Here is a 21671-nt window from a genome sequence, read left to right on the forward strand (position 1 = left end):
AGTAACTCCGGGTCAACGTTAACGAAGCTCCTGTAGGAATCGCGCCATTAATTTTGCAAGCGTTTCGGGTTTAAAATCGAACGATCCCTCCGCGCGCGTATCAAGTCAATTGACATTTCTAGTTGTCAGATAGTTGCCATAACGACGAATGGGAAATTATGATTTCACGAACGTATGAAGTCGCACTTCAGAGCTCTTGAATAACATCAAATAACATCATAACATAAATCATTTCTTGCCTTTCTTCTTTTTACCTTTCTTGACTTCCTTACCTTTCGCTTTTTTAACTTCCGGTTTTGGAGCAATCTCCACATCCTTGGAGATTTTCTCGTCGAGAAACTCGGGTGGTACGAATCGCTTCACGCAAATCTCCCGTTCCTTGTCCTGTTCACCGGTTACGAGAGATTTCGGCCGCAGCTCGTAGTGCGTCTTGAAGATACGTCCAAGACCCACGACGACGAGTTCCATGTGCAACGTGCCGGATGGATTTTCGCCCGGATCTACGAGGTGAACGCCGCCCTTCACCGTAAATGGTTTCGGCTGATTTTCGGGATCATTGCCGATCATGGCGATCTGGTCGCACAAACAACCTGGCAGAGCGAATTCGGTCTCCGCCGTGGGATAAGTGTCGCCCGCGCGAAATACGCCAATCTTCAAGCTCGACGAGCGTAGTCCCTGGACCAGATCCCGCGGTCGCTTAATGAATAGGCAGCAATTACCGACCATAAAACGTATGTCTTGACTGCGCTTTGACGCGTCCGAGTCGTCTCGCATAAACTCGAACACTGGGAAATCTAAGAGTTTGATCTTGATCACGATAGGATGCCCGCCGACGTCTTTGATTTTACCGGGCGTCAATGTCAATTTATCGATCAGTATCTCGATTAGATAGATCTGCTCGTCGTGGCCGCCGAAACAAGACATGACGTAACTCAGGACGTTTCTCGTGGGGAATCAAGTCGTATCTGCGATTAAGATAGATTCGATCGAGTCGTTGATATTTCCATTGAGGTAGCTGAAATAATTTTATAACGAAAGATTTTGAAGGTCCGAATAGCGTTGTGTAAAACAGCCGGTAGAATTTTTTGCCGAAAATTTGGAGGTTCGAAAGTATCGTGAATGATTGACAGATGGAAGGTGACAGTAGAATGGCGATTTATGTAAACGTGGTAATCAGCAATTAAATCGAATCGTATGATAAGTTTATTCGCGTTGGCCCTTCGCCAACGAGTAGGGTGTCACTGGCCGATCGTTCCTTCGTTCTTGAATTTTATGTATGGAACAAATTGGAATTGTGAGAGAAACGTGTGAGATAACGATCAAAGAAGATTAATTTAATTGACGTCGCGTACAAAATGCTTTCTTAATGCGAAGATTGGATTTTAAATACTTAGTCTTCACTCAGCTTCTTCCGCGTGTGCACGCATACGCCGTCATCGATGTGCAAACGGGGAAAAAAAACCTATCAACTTACGGTCACGTACATCCCATTCACTATCCTCGCGACTCTTCGGCGTTTCTAATTCCACTGGCAGTTATTACCTGGCTCCCAAGGTGGTATATACTTAAAGTCAACGGTGCGAAAGATGCTGCTAGAACCGTTACGAAAACCTGCGAGAAAGACACCCTCGCAAATTCATGCTTTCCATGTTCCTCATTAGGAAGAATAATTTTACAAAAGCCTACGTGTTCTTCGTGCGCTTACGAAAAGCACGGTTCACTCACTGTCAGTTCTTTGAATCGACAACAAATCTCTTGATTTAAAAATAAAGGAAACAAAATAAGAGAGATGCGCTCGCGTAAATTTTTGCCAAGGAAGAGAATAAAATCTCTATCAAAAAGATTTTTTAATTTGTCGTTATAAATACAAAAGGGTAATATATATTTTATTTTGTCATATAATAAAAATAAAAATATATATGTAATTTCATTCTTTGTCTTCATTCGTTGAATGAAACAGATCAGTCTTAAACTATTTCCCTCGTTTGAGAATCAATCGTCGGAGCGACGACGAGTAATCCAATGAGATTTCTCGACCGTTTGGGACAGGGATCCCATTCCGTAGAATTTCGGCGGGAGCAGCACCCTGAAGGGCCCCTAAGACACCGAGAGCCGAAGTATGCACTAATTGGTACGGGCGCGCTCGCACACACGCACACGGTTCGAGGCAAGATAGGCGGACGACAGGATGGACCATGGAGCGGAACGAGAGATATATTCTGAACACCGTGGACGGTCGTCCGGAGTGCGGTGGAAGCCCATCGGGCCTCGGACCGAAGTGAAATTCCGGGCCTGGGCGACACGGCGGCTCGTTAAAATGCTTCTGGGGGTTTTGGGCGCGGGACGCTTCTCGGATAATTGGTGATTAGCGATTAAAACGAACGGATGTATCTCCCCGCCGGTCGGTCCTGCCTCTCTCAGCTTCGCTGCGCTGCCTTTTCCTTTTTCCTCGCGAGCTGCCGACCGCGCGGACCAAGCGGCATTCATAATGTCCGCGTCTTAGAGAAGTTCTCGATGCGTCGGTCATCCGTTTCGTCTCGTGCCCTCGGAGTGACGGTGACGATCCTCTCGCTTCCTGCAGTCGCCTTTTTCTTCTTGCGAAAGAAACGTCTTTTAATCGTGCGACCCGACCGTCAGAATCGCTTTTCTCGTCGAGCTCGTTCGTAGTTGTTTCTTTACGAGGGCGCGCCTGGGAATCTGAGTTGCCTGAGGGCCTACTGCGGTACAATAATCGCAGCGGTATTCGAATGACCGGAAATAACGATCGAACGGGTGGACGTTAATTTATCGTGGACTCTTTATATATTATACCGGAAGGAACTTATCGCTCTTTTAGCGTTTATTCGTAGGATAATCTTAAAGACCAACTCCTGTTTTGGCTCGCATATTACCCTCCGCGGTCCTTACTTAAGCTTTTATTCTCCAGCAACAAATTACGCTGTTTCCTGCCATGACCAAATGTCAATTAGCATATACACTAGTGTTACTCCAAATAAGACACTGTGCAAACAGCAAATTTTCAAAGAATTCAACAACGTTCAGTAATTACGCGCAAGATAATTCAGGACTGATTTCATAGCACTCCGCTGCGCTGTCGTAATTTATAGTGTATTTACGCCAGTATTCACAAGTGCAAGCCCGAACAATGGCAACAGTACTCGAAGAATAGTCCGTAATCAAATTAAGTGTCGCGCGTCCGCTTAAGGATTAATCACTGTAATCAGCGATCTTTCCACGATAGCGCGCCGCGATGGGTACCCCCTATTTCCGGTTCCATCGATGACCGTTATCTCAGAACCTGCGTATAATATTCAAGGGGAATGCACCTAAGAGGACGAATAAAATGCATTTCGCGACAGGATGAAGCTATCATGTAAATCTGCCCCCTTCTCTCTCTCTCTATTACGACCCAAATGCGTATTACGATGTTAAACCTATTTTCTTCCGCTCTGCTAAGTGGTCGCACCGCTTAATTATAAACATCGTGGAGAAATCTTCGTCGCACGATCCCACGACGTTCTACGTTAGTTATTCGACTTCTCGTGCATTATAGGTAGCTCTTCTCTTTCTCCCTACGTACTTGTTACAATACACGAAGAGCAGAGAGTGCTCTGCCGGAGTCTCGGAGTTCATCGGCAATTTGAATAATTTTCTCCTGAGAAACGATTTCTCGTTTCGTCTAACACTATATCGCTTTTTATCACACGGTAGTCTTGCTTCTCGTGCCTGAACGTGATTGAATCTATTTAATAGATACTTGCATATACGTACACATAAGTCAAGCAAATTTTTCCTTTGCTTAAAACGACTGTTGCATTTTCGAGATACAAGAATCGACAAAATTGTTGGTAATTTTGACGTACATTTGTCTAACACTTACAAAATAACGTGCATATCGCGGCTATTAAATACTGATACTGATTTAAAGAAAAGAGTAACGTATAAGATATAAAATATTAGGCAATTAAGCGAAAGGATCGCTCCATCAGTTTACATTAATTGGAGACCTAATTATGATTTACATATCGTAAATGTATCAGCTTCGCAATTTTCTTTACGTCGTCGGAAGAAACCTATATCGCCTCTTCGCAAGAGACTTTTAAAGTCTTCGCGCAGATCCTGTTTCAGTATCTTTCGTCGCGTTTTTCATATCTACGGTCGCGGCAAATGCGTTATACGATACTTTGATAGCGAATTCTCGAGACTAGTTAAAATCTTATAATAAATCGAGAAGAATGGACTGTTGTATTGAACGACGATGTTAATATTCACAAAAGGAAGCGCGAAGTACAGAATGCTTGAAGGAAACAGTGCAAAGTCATTGTGACTATTACGCGGAGCTCGTATTGTTGCGGCGTGCGGCGCGCTGTATGTTTATACGTTCGCGCCGATCTTGTTATCATTCGCGCGGCGAGGTTCGAGTAGGCAGGACGCAACAACGCGGGTCGCTCGGTCGCGTCGCTTGGCGTTGTATCATTATTCCTCGAGCTGCGCAAGAGATACCGAGAGAAATTCGCGACAATTCTTCAATCTACGCGGTTAGGTACGTGACGAACGATCCGCGAGTTTATCGTAAAAGCGACGAGCGTTCGTCAAGGCGGATATTTTACATGATTTATTCACTTGATATGAGAAAATAAGATTATGAATTATCTTTGCGATATATTCACCTCTTTAATTAACGCTCCTTACATTCGAACATCTGTTATATCACGCTTTAATATTGTTTTCTAGTTTATATTTATTTCCTATCTATGGATTAGAAATATGTAATTAAAGTTACATATTATTAACATATCATATTGAGAATATTATATAGGTTGGAATTATATTTTCGATACATTTGTCCGTACTGTACGTCGGTAACATTTCGGAACGCATCGTTAATTGCTTATTAATTCAATTTACACTCACCGCACGGCGCCACGACATCGCAACAATATTGGTGATAATTCAATACCTGTTGGTCATTTCATCAAACATCTCGCAGATGCGAGATTTCGAAAATCAAGTATCAAATAACGCGATTACTTAGTAAATACTGTCGTAACTAACTGTGCTTCGATATCTATTAGTATAAATTTGGCGTCAATATATCGACAATGTCTTGCAGGAACGCATATCTCGCGACATTATTCGATCGAAATTACATATCAATCACCCATCGACTAAGGTGGCGGACATATTCTCGTTCGTGAATATTTATCCTCTATTTTAATTCGCATGTTCATTCGTCTTGACACGGAATAGTAATCAACTCTAAACGCAAGCATGTATCGTTTGTTAAACATAAAATGCTGAAAATGCAGTTAAATAAGGCGACAAGTGTAACGCGACATCGTCGCGGTAGCTGAGTGAAGTTGCATCGCGCGTCGGTCCGCGTCTGCATTTCCGCGTTCCGCGCTTTTCCCTATGTCGCGTTAAATTCGTCGGGGTAAATTCGTTGCGTTTAATTTACAGAATGTCGCGAGGTCAAGCGGAAACATCTAGCTTCGCTCGATTCTTTCGTGGTAAGCCGTCGCGATGTTACGAAGTAGTCAACTTTCGGGAGTGTCGTACAATAAGCGTCGATTGTCGTATTTTGATCATCGGTCGCGCGGTCATAACCTTACTTTACGCGTGGGTGCAATAAAAAAGCACGGAGAGACAAGAGAAGAGGTCTGCCGACAAAAGTGCAAGCAAATCTCTGCAGCTTTTGTTCAATCGGTTTTTCATTCGTTATCATTATAAAGTGCGCGTTGCGATTTTAATGTTGGGAGTGGAGTACAAAGTGTCGCAAGTTAATTTTCGCGAGTGTTGAATGCAACGAGAAAGCTGCCGCGGAGGACAAGAGAGGAGGAGGAGGTCTAGGAGGCATCAGGCAACGGCGGAGTAATCATGGGTAATTATTTATTATTTATTTGTCACTTGCAAAACATTAATTATTTATCCGCGGTAGTTCCGCGTTTCTGACGATTGTGTAGATTCAATTATTTTTATTAAGAAATTTATATTTAAACAAAATTTTCAAAATTATGTAATTTTTTTATTAAATATTAAAAGATACAAAATAAGATAATTGAACACACGTAATAAAATGTAATATTCGAGAATATTGTTCGTCGTTTTATCGACGGCCGACGAATGATAGATAATTTCAATCGAATGTCGCGAGATACGCGTTGCAAGACATTTTCAAATTATGTAATTTTTTCTTATTAAATATTTAATTAAAAGGTACAAAATAAAATAATCGAACACGTAATAATATTATTTTTCGTTAAAATAGAGGATAAATTAATATTCACGAAATGTAATATTCAAGAATATGTTCGTCGTGATAGATAATTTCGATCGAATAATGTCACGAGATACGCGTTCCAAAACTTTATCGATATATTGATGCCAAATTTATACTAACGTATTTTTTAAAAAGTTTTATTAATTTAGATTGTAATTGTTTTAACTTGGGTAAATTTGTATGTTACAGATTAACATTGTATACTGCGCATCGTACCGGTGAGTTGAATTATTTCTTAATCTTACAATTAATTTCTCCATGATTATTACTGTCGTTGATATTGTTGTGCTTGATAACCATTCATTACTGTCCGCGGCATGTACGATTAAAATACAAATTAGTCGTTTCCGTCAAAGCTCCGATAGCTCAATCGTATCGCGATCGTTTTTAAATTGACGGGTTTATTGCAAGTGCTCGATCAGTTGCGAATCGGACGGGTTTGCCAGGATTTTTTGCCGCCGCGCCATGTGTCAATTAATTAAACGCGCGCGTAACGGGATAATTGTTGTCTGACGTTATTGCTCACGTTAAAAGTCAAACTTGTAAAGCATGCACTTCGAACAGGCGGCGAACAGGTTTCAATCGTTTACACGATTATTAGAGTACACGCGTTTTTATACGCGCTTCCATAACTAATTGTAACGATTACCTATACATTTGTCATGCGCGAATGCTTCAATTGATTTTGCTTTAATTCACTCTTGTTAATTATCTAATGACATGCAATTTTTACACAAGATACTTAATTTCCTCATTTCCTTGTACGCGCTTTTTATATGTACAGCATATAGAGCTAATCTCTTATCATGTCAAATAATTTATTGAATTATCTAAATTTTCAAAATTATATTATCTCATATTCTTAAGCATTACTTTTTTCCACTTTTATTTCCATAGAAAAAAAATGGAAATTTGAATAGGAAATGCAACTGCGATTGCAGGCATTTGTATAGGATATATTAGATCGACTATCTTGCAAACTTGCAGATCCGGTTAATATTAAACGTGATGCAACTGGCGCATCTACATTGTACTTGTAATAAACCCGTCTGAAATCTTATGCGATCGCGTGATTCCTCCTTTCATGAGTTTCGAATCGAAGGTCTTGTAGTTCTTCTCGCTTCTTTATTAGCATTAAAATTACCATTTTCTACACATTGTATTTTCCCGCATGTACGTTCTGAAATATGCTATCCGGCGATAAGAAAAGTTTTATTCTCTTAAGAATATTTTAAAGGATATTCTTCTAATGTTATGTAATCCTTATGTAATCTTATTCTATTGCGAAGAAAAGTTTTTTTTATAATTACGAAGAAAATTAATGTAATATATGTAAATGTATGCAAAAATTCAAAAAGTTTTTTTATAAGAATGTTCTTGTGCATTTAAGAATGCCATTTTCTTAGCGGTTAAAGAAAAATAAAAATAATTTGATCAAAATCTCCAAGAATTATTTGTATGTTATTTTAACATACTCGCGGTATATCAATAGTATCGAATGTATGTATAATGCACAGATAGATACTAGATTCGATTCTAACCGTATTGCGACCACATGACGTTGCCGGACCGCGACTTGTTTAATACATAAATCGAGCGTACAAGTGCGATGCTATCGCGAGGATGAAGATTCCGCGTAATCTATTCAATTATCATTTGATCAGAACCGTATCCCTAGATGCCGGGTCCCTAGATTGCCATTGATTGTGAGAGATTCCCAAAGGTATCTTCATCCAGAAATAACAGCTGATTCGATGTCGCGAGCTTATTGTCGCGGCGTTACTAGACGCAATGCAGATGCTAATTTCAAAATTTTCAATGTTTTACGAGAATAATTAATTAAGAAATTAATTTTCTGCGAATTAAAAATTTAACGTATTTTTTCTCGAAAATCAGTTGTTCTTAACAATATCTTTCTCGTTGTTGACTCTGTTAAGGAGATAAAGTAACGTGATAATACTTTTGATAGTACTTTTTCGTTATGACGCGTATTCAACGTGATTACTCAATTTCATCGAATAAACTGAGTTTCTTCTGAGTGCTTCCGCCCCGCGGCGGCCGACGAGATCGCGAAGAATCGATGCTGGCGGCGTGGGTTCGCCAATAGAGCAGCTAAGGTTTTCCATGGTGTACGGCAACGTCCACGGTCCAGGCTGTAGGGTGGGGTCATCGAAGGTTGCGCAACTCGCGGCTATTGCGCGGCGGCGTTGCCTTCCACACGATTGCCACTTTAAGTGCGCCATAATGGCAGCGGGGCTCGCTAAGAAGAACGCGATCTTAAGAAACAGCTCACGGGGCTGCCTCACTGGCAGGGCCCTTCGTCGTCTCGGTTTTACACGCTCGCTCGCTCTTTCTCTCTCCATCTTCTTTTCGCTCGCCGAGAGAGCATATAGCCCGCCGGCTCTCCGTTCGCCGATCTCACTCTCTCCCGCGTGCGCTTTCCGTCTTCCTCTTCGTCTCGCTCTCGCTTAGGTCTGCTTGGAGCCCCGCGGATGCGGATCGCCGTTGGGCCTTTCACTGAGGCCTACGGGCTACGGGTCGCGACCTCACCGTGGTCCACCACTCCCTCTTCGCCTTCCTCCGGCTCCCTCTCGTGTCTTCCTCCTTCCTCTCTTCCACGCTCGCCTCCTCTTTCTTTTTCTTCAAACATTTTTACCTTCCTCCCCGCCTCTTCCTCCCCGACTACCTCCTTCGCCTTTGTGCTTTAGCTTAACTCGGCTCCCTTTGCCTACACCTCGCTCTTCTCCGTCTTTTTCTTTATCGTCGTCCACTACCGCTTCTTCTTCTTCTTTTCTTCGCTCTTCCTTTCCTACTACTCCCGTCGAGGTCCTCGTTTATTCCACGTTATTCTTGTTACGTTTAGACAGCGAAAATCAACGCGTCGTATGTACCGTGACTTTTTCAGTTTGAACGCGAGAGACGTGGACGTCCTTGATTCCTCGGCACGTCCAGTCCCGAGAAAGCTGTATATATTAGTGCGTTTGTTCGTTATTAACGGTTACTCGCGTTGCAATAATCAACATAAATCTCGCGAATAGCACGTGATGATTTTGACGAGGCGAATTTGTGCGAGCGACGCGAACAGCTTTTTACATCGCCATCGAACGGATCTTCTGAATCCCTTCTCCGTGTACCGTGACGATCTGCCTGGCCTGATTCCGCATATTCATAGCCTGCTCGTGATCATGACCCGCGCGATCGGAAGAACTTAATCATCATGGTAGAACGTGTGCGAACGCGCGTCCGAGTGTGAGAGACTGGTTCGCCTCGGCGAGGGAATCGTCTATTCGAGAGATGCTTAATTTCGCCCGGTCGCAATTAACTCGCGCGTTCTACTTCTATTTATTTGATCAAGTCAAGTAGAGAGTATAGGTATACTAAAGCATCTCTAAAGGTATAATTTAATCATTGATTAAAAACAGCAGTTTGAGCTAAAAAATTAAAAGTATTTTTTAATTGTAAATATTATATACTATATGTTATTAATAATAAGACAGCGTTTGATGCATACAATACATTGATAGACATGCAACAGCGTATTTTCGCCGCTTGTTATTGCGATTATCGACGGTTATCACAGAGACCATATTAACTTCTGTATTATTATCGAGTGAAAGCCTGACTCACGCGACAGCTTGATTACGAGCTGGTCCAATTAGATAGCAAGTTAAACTCGTTCTGATATAATAACGTTATTGATTTAATCTCGTAACGAGAGTACATGATGAAGAAGAGAGAGAGAGAGAGAGAGAGAGAGAAGACTTTCTCCCGTCCGCAAGATTCTCTGGTAATTTGCAAATTATGGATTACACGAAGCACCGCGTGTCCAGCGAAAAGTTCAAGTACCGGCCCGTATACTCTGAGATGTAGTCTAAATAACGGCGTAATGGATAAGAGAGGCATTCCTGCTCGCCCAGCAGGTATTCGCGCGCGAGGCTTGCACCTTGCGGTTGTTGTGCAGCTCTACGATAGTCCATACCCCTTACGACCGCTTTCATTCTCCACTAAAGTGTTTTAGAGCTTCTCAAAGTGGGTGCTCGATCGTTTTCCTCGAGGTAAACTACCTCATCGTCTCGCGGATCCTCGAATGAGCGAGTTGCAACGGCAACGACGTCACTAACCCGATTTTCTCTGTCTCTTTCTCCGTCTTTCTATCTCTCTCGAAGATGCACCCTGTATGCCCCGTATAAATCGACGAACCAAGATCTTATAGTTCCTGGTAGCAATCTTTTTCAATCCACGTATACGATTTAATAGCGCAAGAGCAAACGAATAAACGAACGCACATCACATTTTGTATATTTAACGGTTGACTCAGAGACGAATGAAAAACGTCATTCGTAATCGCGATTCACTCGATTTCCCGTTTTTGCAGCGGGAAGAATATTATCATAGTGGTTACATTAAGCTCACGCTACATGAAGTTACAACTAAAATGCGATTAACGCACGCGCCGATGATCAGTTATCATTAAAGCGAAACTCGACTGAACATTTTAATTATATCTCGACTGCCTTGTTTTTATTTCGATTAATCGCCGAGCAATTGCGACACATAATTACGATAATGACAGACTTTACCGAGAATAGGCATGAGAAATGAAGGCATCAGAGACGATCTCCTCTTTGATCGCTGATTTCTGTGTCAAGATCTTCTATATTTTATCGATCGTACTTATTATTACTATTCAGAACTGTATAGAAATGATTAATTGTTGCAATTTTGTTTGCTATATAATTATTAAATTAACTTGGAATGAATGGGAAAACTTAACCGATGTCGGAATATTTGATACGTGCTGAAACCTGAATTTAGCACGATATTTTTTAAATGTAGAACATTTTTTAATGTTTATCAGAAACGATAGAACTATGGAAAGTGCTATTGGGACTATTATTATTTTTTAAAAATCAACAAAATGCTAACTTCACAGACACTTTACCGCAGTCAAATAATATAACAAATTATATAAAATTCTATAAAATTACTGCGTTAAATAAATATTTTTCCATAGAATTTTATCGAATATATCAACAGTTAGAGTATAGAAATCAAGTTTATCTTTATATCTCTCTTTTTTACATAGATAATAGATTAATAAGAATACTGATTTTTTTATTAAATCTAAGAATACTTTAAAGAGGTATGTATAAGATAGAAAATTTTTGTATTGCTACATATTTGTTGATTAGAGTAATTTTATATTTGCCTGCGCGTCATATCACGTATCATTCCATCACTCCGAAATATGCCTTCTGACACGATTACTATAACACGTCGTCATAAAAAGATTATGAAATCCATGAATTTACCAGAATGGAAGATTGCACATGTAGCAGTTGGTGCGTAAAAGCTCACGATCAAAACGTGTTTTCTGTTCCCAAGTAAAGGTGCAAAACGTGAATGCTGCATAAAGTGGATGAAACAGCCTTGAGATTTAAACGCGCCTGTTCATTTTGGCGGTAAGTCTCTTTGTCGCTTCCAACGAAAATGATTGTTAAGGACGGTTAACCGCCGTGGAAGACCGTCGTAAAATAAATGTCAAGTCTAACGCAATTACCGCCGGTATTGCTGGGAGTCGTTGTCGTCACAAGGCATGGCGTTGGTCATTAATTCTCTTAATTTGTGACACAACCGAGCAAGAGAATCTGAAAGTAGTATCTTGGGTAGAGAATATCCCCGTCGTTCTTTTCCTTTTTTAAGCATATGGACATGAATGAGTTTACCCAACCAGACAAGGAATATTTTTCGCGTCTTTTTCGTTGACGATTAACATACAATGACATATTATCCTTGGTATCATAACAGTACGCTTAACTGTATCATAGTTAGTTACATTAAATAGTGAATAATAAAGGGCTAATTTGTGCGGGCCATCTGTCACGAATCAGATGTTTATCGTCTTTTACAAAACTATATAGGAATTATTCTCTCTGTAATCATTCGTGATACTATCTTTCCAAGATTTTATTTTTTGCGGTAATTTTGTAAAAGCTATAATATGATATATAATTGCGACGGGAAAATTACGAGATCACACGTTATTGTGCTGTCACATAATAATAATCTTTTAAATCAGAACGTGAGAAACGAAGCAGACCTTGCCTTTTAACATCACATATGTTACACGTCATTAAATTCTGTCGTTACAGTTGCGTATTATATTTTCCATAATTACTTATTTATATACTTTTGTATGTTGCAGCATTAGCGTAATATATCATGAGCACTATCTAATTAACTGCCATATATATACACATAATAAATAGGCTGTGCGTTGCATAATATAATGCAGTATTATTTTAGCTCAACTTTTAAGACTAGCTGATCGGTAAAGGGTTAAATATGGTAACACTAATTTTTAACCTTTTATACTATCGTATCGACCTGTCTGCTGGTAGCCCCGATACGGGATAACTATCCACTCATCGTCCGGCGAAACAATCTCCTGGCAAGAGTCACCTATGGCTCTTTCAGCGTGATCGAGACACGCATGAGAACAAATTAGGATCAGCCGGTTGTTTGACAAATTTCGTCTAGCGCCGCAGGAGAAATATCCTTTAATAGACTGATTATCTCTCTCTCTCTCTCTTCTCCGTTTTCTCTTTCTCTCCCTTCCATCACGACGGGCCGTCTCGTTTCATCACCACGAGACCTAGTTGGTCCGCCACGTAGTCATCGAGCAACGTCGGTTGCACTCTCAGGTATTCGTTGCACGAATACATTCCCCCGGCCCTGCTCGGATACAACTGCATGGCTCATCGTCCACGAATACATTCGCGCACAACGGAGAAACGTCTGTACTGGAGCGTGGAGAGTACCTACACCATTCTCGCAAAGAGATAGGCGGTAGGACGAGAGAGGCCTACCTCCGCGCAGAGAGGAAGGTACCGCTATCGCCCTCTGACCTCTCGAAGCGAGCGAACGAAGCCTCCTTCCACCGGCACCGGTAATTTTGTCTTCGATCCCGGCTTCCTGGTGCTACCCAGATCTAGATCATCGAAAATCCGACTCCAGCTCCATTCGTGACGTCTTGTTTTTTTTTATTCCAGTGAGCAATCGCACGATCGCGATTCTCAACTTTCTTTTGAATTGATGGCGTACTACTTAATATTAATTAAAGATTATTGCTATATATATAGGATATATATTTATATATGTAATTCGGATGATATTTTATACCGGTATTTAATAAATAAACCGATCTTCGTTTCATCTAGCAAATCGGGAGGTAAGAAACGATCATCGATTATCAGTCAGCGCCAAACCCATACCGATTGACGATGTTACCAACACCTTAATGCGAGGTGGTTTCGATGCTTTCGCGCGAAATCGCGTCTAGTAACGCGATCGATCGCTACTGCCAGCTGTCGACATTGAAACGAGATAGACGGAAAGAGAGAGAGAAAGAGAGAGAAAGGTGAGGAGGAATGAGTTGAGCAGCGCTGATTTCATGCCCCGACTGTACGCGATAGTATCGTGGTGACTGTGGGAAAACGATCCCGACGCGAAAGAAGCCCGAAGAGCCGTGATAAAAAGCGTTAAACTCGTGATTAGACGCGGATTCGCGCATGCCCTTGCTTGCGCCGGATCTACCTTTGTGTCGCGCTCCCACCTTGTCCACACCGCGATCATTGCGATTTCTCGTTGTAAGGCGAGACCTTCTCGATCGACGTGCCGAGACGAGCCAAGCCCGATTTTCTGGAAATCGAGAAATGCCCGCGATTTCTCTTGGTTTCACGGCACGAGCTCAATTTCCGTCACCGTTGGACAACGATGTTAGCGATCTTCGAGATCCAATGTACGGATCATTGAGCATGAACGTTGGTTCCCACAGTAGAGCAAAATTTTATATTTACAATTTTTTTTTAATATTATCTTTTTTAGGGAATTTATTCGAAATTTAAAAATTATTATTTTATGATAATTTATATATGAGAGACAAAATTTTTAACTGTATAGCCGTGAACTCGAGTCATTATTTTTTTTTGAATAATCGGAAGAATCAATGCCATAATTTTGACATTCCGCGTCGATGAATGAGCTGTGATTAAAACGCTATCCGTTATAGACAAGCTATAATTATTACTATTTAAATGGAATATATCGTGGTTATCCGCGGAAACATCTAGCGGATGCTGTAAAAGTCTTGTGAGACGACTCATTCATAAATTCTGGGAGGCACTACAATGTCGTGAACAGATGGATAGTATCGTGGACGTGGAATGACGGATAGTATTGTTTCGTACCTCGGATTCAGAAAATTTATTAACATTATCTCGCGAGTAAATTCGGGAGGAAAAAGAACGAAGCCGAGAGGAACGATAATGAAAAGAGGCCGATCGCGAGAGGAAGAAAGAGCGAGCAAGTAGTCCGTAGCGTATATATGTTAGCGTTGACCCAAACGCGTGACAAATTCATCGTGTCACGCCGCCTCACGTGTTTTGAGCAGCGCGGACCACCTCGTATAAAACGAAATAAAGCGACGCAATCATCGTAAGGACCCGTCGCCGGGACCGCTGAAACGCGAGGCGATAAATTAAAACTAGGAGAAACGCGGGACTATTAGCGTACCATTAGCGACTCTGACCATGCGTGACCCCTCCGCAGGACTCCGGTTTCAAAACGACCCTTTGCGCATTGCGTCGCCCCTTCGAACAATTCTTGTCCCGTATATATTCGAGTCGTCGATTATAGAATGATTATGCTTTTCATAACTTGAATCTTCAAATTGATTTTTAGTATGACACATTCCTATTACTTAATTACACACTATATACTAATATAATTTACTTTGAGTAAAAACATACTGATAATTTTTTACATTTATTTTTTTACATTTTCACACATAATACAATTATATGATTATACTGTTAATGATGAAAAGGAAAGAATATTCTTTCCCCAGCGTATATTTAACCCTTCTAATATTTTCCCAAGAAGTTGTCATGATATAAATTCTTTGACTCGCGGTACATTACGTGAAACCGGAAGCTCTCATCGTGGAATCTGGCTATGTTACCGCTTGAATTTACTATTAACGCGATTATAACTTTGAAATGCGCCGTTAATATTTGAAATTCCTTTCCGCGAATCTCTTGCGGAAAATATTTTCCGGTGCTTGCTTCTTGATGATGCCGCCGCCTCACCTACGCTTCCTCGTTCGCACAGATGTCGTCGAACTTTGTCAGTAAACAATTACTTTTTTGAAAGGTTTTAGCCGAAAAATTCAAAGATATATATTTAGAGATTCATGCTGTTCCGGTGGCGTCGCTGAAGGGGGCGGCGATTCGGTGTTGATATCGTTGTTATACCGGATACTCATAAGAATCCGCACGAGCCGTAGTTCCACGTTGACGATACGGCGGACATCGGAGGCTGCCCAGGGCCGTACAGGATCGATACATCACAGGGTCCCAGCGGGGCGTCGAGATACCATCTTAGTTAGTGTCTTCGAATAGACGTGTACCTCGCTCGAACGAGCCAGCCTCGTCATTATACTCCTATCTACCTATCTATATCGGGGCCTGATATTCACGAATACAATCTGTCTGAATTTCGATGTCGGTCGATGGAGGTTTCGCCTCGGTAGCTTTTTACAACATTGTTAGCGCTAATGTGCATCTTCTTTTTGGTTTAGAATACATATCATATCGCGCGATTGAGGCTAGACATGCTCGTAAAAAAAACAAATAATTGCAATTCTTCAAATGTTTTTAAGATACTTTACTATAAAATTTAAACAAGATTGCACGTTGCACTTATATTCTGAGATTCAACACTCCAAATTTATCAAAGATAAATTGAGTTGATTGCGATTGATCAAGGGTATAATTGTCACGCTTTTTTGAACATTCACCGAGAAAGAACGTAATTTAAAATGTCATAGGGACGGTATACTTAAATCAATTTCATCATTCTGTAAAAGTTGCAACAATCGGCCAGAACGTTTCGCGTCCCAGACAATTACGGGCATCGAGCGGTAGGGTTACGCCTACGATCATTCGTGTTACAAAATCGTCGGTCAGAGAGATTAACAAAGGGTTCGGAAACTGCTTCATTTGTTCTCGATCTAATAGCAATAAGAACGGCCTCCCCTTATTTCTTGTTAGTTGCCTTGCGCAACTGTACCTTTCATTGAACAAATCTAAATTATCAAATAATTACAAAATTGCGCCATAAAACAGTAATATAGATGATAAAACAATAAAAAAACAAGTAAATAATATTCTATAATCATATTAGTTATCGACAAAGTTATTGATATGTACAAAACTTTGCAAGATTGATTTACATTTATTTAGCTTTCACGTGTGCTCAGATAACATCATTAAATAATATCAATTTCTATAAATATAGTTTTTTCTCATATTAGCTTTCACCTTCTCTTATCGTATTATTTATTGTTAATCTCATCGGTGCATCGATCGCTCGAGATAGTTAAAACGGCACGACGACGATGTGCATTACCCTCGACTTTATCCGCCCAGCTTTATTGTTCATTACGATAATGAGGAGGTGAGGCTTGAGAGCCTCATGGTCGACGATCAATTAGCGAGCGCGACACGGCGTATAGGTAACCCGAAACTGGGGAATGAATAAAAGTTGGAGAACGCATTGCGTATAGTGATCGCGACCATGCCAACCGGTCTCCCGGGACCTGCGCTCTCTGGACACATAATCGGCACCGAATTCGAGAGAATGCGAGACACGTGTATTAATTTCACGGGACGACTCGTAAAACTCGTGCCTTTACGATTCTAGCGCAGATACGGCGCGGTGGGGTCGGCGCCGAGTCGGGCAGGCAGGCAGGTAGGTGCAGGTCCGAGCGTGCAGCACCAGCTGGGATGGATGATACGAAGCCGCGTCGCGCGGAGGACTGCGCTGCCGAGGCCGAGGCCCGGTCATTTATTCCAAATGTATTTATGCATGTTAAGCGTTTAGTGCTTTGTTGCACAAAATAATTGCGTCGCTGGTTCGCTGGCAACGAGAGCCAGGTAGCCGACTGGCGGGGAACTCGACAACATGACTCGACTCGATTCTCGATCACCGTAATTGTTCGTTCCGGGCCTGCGATATATGTATAACGTAACAAAGAAATGCGATGTCTCGTTTCGCAAATTGGACGCGTCGCTTCGTCATTACCGCCGCAAGATTGTTACATCACGCGCGTGAAAACGTTTTCACGCAGGTTTTACTTGAATGCGAGTTTGAACGGCTTATCTTGTGGAATATCAACTACCGTTCCGCTGCGACAACCGATTGTCACGCTTGTACATACAACCGACATCGATAAAAGCACGGGCTCGAGTGGGCGGGTTACAGGTTTGTAAGTATTCAACCGCGTGGTACAGAATCACAGGAGGCAGATCATCAGGGGACTGAGCGACCAAAAGGTACAATGAGAGCACCGAGATTTTCGGCGCTCGATAATCGTTGCCAAACCGACCCTCGTTACCCGTTTAAACGTCCGCCACGGAGAAATTCGCGACGAAGGCAAGCTCGTTTTGTTAATTGTCCAAAATTCCGGGTCAACGTCGTTAAGTAGTCTCTTTTAAGTGTTTCTCATGCGCCCGACCTCGCACTCGTCTCACGGGAAACGACTCGAATATTAATTAAAATTGCGCGACGGCTTAGCAGGAAGTCCAATATTTCAGAGAACACAGGCGACTTTATTACGCGTGATTTCGCGATAAGCTCGACACGCGGTTATCTATTCACCGACTAACGCGACTTTGACACCGCTACTAATGTTCCCTTGCTACTTCTCTCAGACAGATCCTAGCTTTGTCAAAGAATGTGTTCACCGTTAATTATTGTAAGAGTGCAAATATCACGCAGAATGACCTAGGTAATAAAATAAAATATGTTTACATGCTTCAAAATAATAAAGAATAAATTTTCACACTGTTATATATATATAGCATAGGTGGCACATTTTTATAATATTGACAAAATTAATTTTTCGGAATATATATTTTTTTAAATAAGATGTCTCTTTTTCTGATGTTCGTATGTATATTTTTAATCATTAAGAGCAATATTGACATTGAAAGATAAGCAATCATCTTATACAATCAAGGCCATGTTTTCAATAATAATATCGTAATGAAAAATATTTATGATAATGTCGTATTTCAGTTTCTTTCGACTCTGCATTTTCGGCAGTGTAATTTTATTATCCTATCAACGGCATCGATAGTTGACATACAGTCGCTCGCGAAGAGAATACCGATGTTTCCTATTATTTATGTCTATCTGCAGGGAGAGAAAACGTAGTGTCGATTGACGATCGTTCCATTGCAAATGAATACTCTCGTATGTTTTCCGAAGTCTTTTTCTCTTTTTCCCGTTCTCTTTCGCGCGCGCCATTCTTTACGACGCCAATTACTTGCCGAGCGATGGAACGCTTACGGGGTATTGACGAGTTGGGTTCCGTTACCTTGCAGGGCGATCTTCGACTTGGCATCGATTTGCCCTCGAAATCGAATCATCGAATGGCGTCGACGCTCGAGGAAAACACCGCGACTCGGCTTCTCGCCGAGCTACCTCGAGTTTCTAACAAATTATTTTTTTACACAAAGAGACAAATTGAATATAAACATCGATAGATAATTGTAGATATGCGCGTTTAATTTGGGCGCCGCGACGAAGCGTGCTCGCATTTTTCATATACGATCAGGTATGTTAACGATCGATTCTTTATAAATTGTCCGTTGTTGATTCGATCATCATCTCTCTTCCCCAATTACAAAATACTTTTTCATGAAACATAAGGGACGAGCGTGTAATAAATGATAGGCGATAGATCAGGCCCGATGTTATCGGTAGCGGGCAGCAAACCCGTTCTTCGCCCGTTTCCCCGCTCACTTTCAGCTGTGCTTAATTTATTCGGATGATCTTGTAAAGAGCGTTCGCGTCTAGCGTGCACCTGTAAACGGTGCTCAGCCACTAAACATTAAACGCCAAACGCGCGAGGCTGCCCATCGTCTGAATACAATCCGACCTCCATAAAACGTCCTACTAATAACGCCGCGATCGGACTCGTAAAAGCTGTTGAACGAAACCTGTCTCGCTTGCACGATCCGATCGAGAGTCTCAAATCCTTCCTCCCTTGTCTCTCTCTCTCTCTCTTTTTCGTTCTCTCTACTTGATCCTCATCCGCTTCTCTTCTTCGTCCAATCGACCTCGACCCCCTCGTTTCATTCGTCGACCCACGACTGCCCTCTCGATTACCGACCTCAATAAATGCAATTAATGATCTGTCACGTTTGATCCTGACTTACTAATCGTCTTGGATCCCGTTTTAACAGAATACCAATAGGGCATTAAAAAATCTGTAGGCGTTTTTCTCCGGCCTAACATCATCAGATTATCGACAAGACATTTTGCCAATAAACAATTTGCGCAATAATAAAACGTGATTGCCAAGGTACGATCGCGCTGTCGAAATGTTGCTAAGAATAAAAATATGTAGATTAGTTTGTAGCGAAATTAATATTATAAGATTTAATGATGAATAATGGTCAAACATAAATTTTATATATTCGTATTTTATTTATGATATGTATTTAAGATATATATTTATACATATATTTTTACATACGGCACATATTTTTAAAGAAAAATTAAATTCTCTCTTATTTTGTCATTATCGTCATTCCAAGGTGAGATAAAATACATATTTCTTTACATTCTGTAAGTCCATGCGTTTATGACTAAGAAATATTTTCAACCATACCTTTCACGATTCGTCACTGCAATGCTTTGCGAATCCTTCGATCCCTCACACCGATCTAATCAAAATCTCATTAACGATCCACCAATGTAACCGTGCAGTGTTTCTTTATCAGGCGTTTTTCTAGACGATGTATACGAGTACAAGTTACTCCATGAAAACGATGCATCAATTAGACAATTCCAATATAGTTAAAGCTGATAAAATTTTTTTTTTCTTATAAAATTATGGATTGCTAAAAAAAATTACAAGAAGAATTGAGAGAAACTTTCATTGACATTAAAAAAAAATGCGTAAACATTAAGATGCATTTCCTCGTTTTGTATCAGAATCTAGGATGTAAAGTATCTAATGTACAAAGACTTTCGGATCGCGTATCTGCACCACGGTGGGTTCAATGTACCCGCCGTAATTACCACAAACGAACCTGAAGACAGACGACATGTAACTCTCCTGGTGTGGACAGGAGGGCCGCGCAGTCACGTAGCTGGTGAACAGGGTGGGAACGGGTCCATCGAGGTTCGCGCGATGCGACGAAAAAGCTGAGTGCCGTGAAAAGAAAGACGTGGCGGCGACGATGGCGGCAACCGAGGAGAAAAAGTCTGGAAATAGAAGTCAGCTGAGCGAGACTAGTGCGCCTACTCGATCGACGGGTAATTACGAGACCTGCGTGAAGAGCAGACGATATCGAAAGAGCTCGTGCCGACAGGCGTGACCCTCCTCCACTCTGGCCTCCTCTTGCTACGGCGATTCTCTTTGTTCCACTCTGCGGCCTACCTCCGATCCATCCATTCGTTCCCCTCTTTGCCTCTTCGTCGTCACGGATATAGCCAATAACCGTAGCACCTACTCCATGCCAAATTCCAAAGAGCTAACTCGATATACGATCACGTCGAAAGCGATATCTTCCGGTACCTTCTTGCAGCCTCGCATCCTTATATACGCGCAAAGAAACAATGATACATATGAACTGTTTCTCGACAAAACGAACGTGATATTGTTTTCATGGTGAATCTCCTTCAGTCAACGTGACGCCCTCGAACCACATCGAAAGATCCTCCATGGTTGCGAAGAAACAAAATGCAGAATACTGGACATCTTCCGTCGTTCTTCATGGTTAGCTTGTGCGCGTTAGCGTCCTTCACAAAGAACAACATATCTTTGCGGATACGTTTCTTTCTCCACGTACAATCGTCGCACTTTTTCTCGTTCCTTTTTCGCGCCCCGTGCTCTTCTCTGGGTCCTCTGCCGAGGACCAATAATCGTAACATCTCTCTGGAATTCCAGAGAACGGAGAGCTCAACCGTCGGTGACGTCGTCGTCTAATGAGAAAGTCGAGGCTGTCATCTCCGTGGTTCTCGACAGAGTTGGCGCGCACCTTTTCCGTTCTTCGACGACGAGTGTGAACGAGCAAGCACCTACGAGAGATGATTCATGCTCATGCCTATCCACGTGGAAAACGAGGAGGAACGGAGAAGAGAGAACCCGTGTGATCGTTCTACGTGGTACATAAACGCGCGCGTATCTGTGCGCGTAAATAGTCAACGCGGTAAGAATGTTAAGTGCTCATCTTTTACGAGACGTTGCGTCGTAATTAATAATAATGGTAGGGTAAATTATTGTGTGAGAACCGGTGACGTAAGGACGATCGCC

At 41.6% G+C, this 21671-nt stretch overlaps 1 protein-coding gene across 1 annotated transcript; it reads right to left on the reverse strand.

Moving 5' to 3' along the window:
* Window positions 1-203: 203 nt before the first annotated feature.
* On the reverse strand, window positions 204-1179 carry LOC105450944. Its single transcript, XM_011691071.1, has one exon. The coding sequence runs from the start codon at window positions 922-924 to the stop codon at window positions 229-231; it is 696 nt and encodes a 231-aa protein (XP_011689373.1). The 5' UTR covers window positions 925-1179; the 3' UTR covers window positions 204-228.
* Window positions 1180-21671: the final 20492 nt, after the last annotated feature.

This window comes from Wasmannia auropunctata, unplaced genomic scaffold (assembly GCF_000956235.1).
Source record: "Wasmannia auropunctata unplaced genomic scaffold, wasmannia.A_1.0 LD336053.1, whole genome shotgun sequence".
In the NCBI taxonomy this organism is placed as follows: domain Eukaryota; kingdom Metazoa; phylum Arthropoda; class Insecta; order Hymenoptera; family Formicidae; genus Wasmannia; species Wasmannia auropunctata.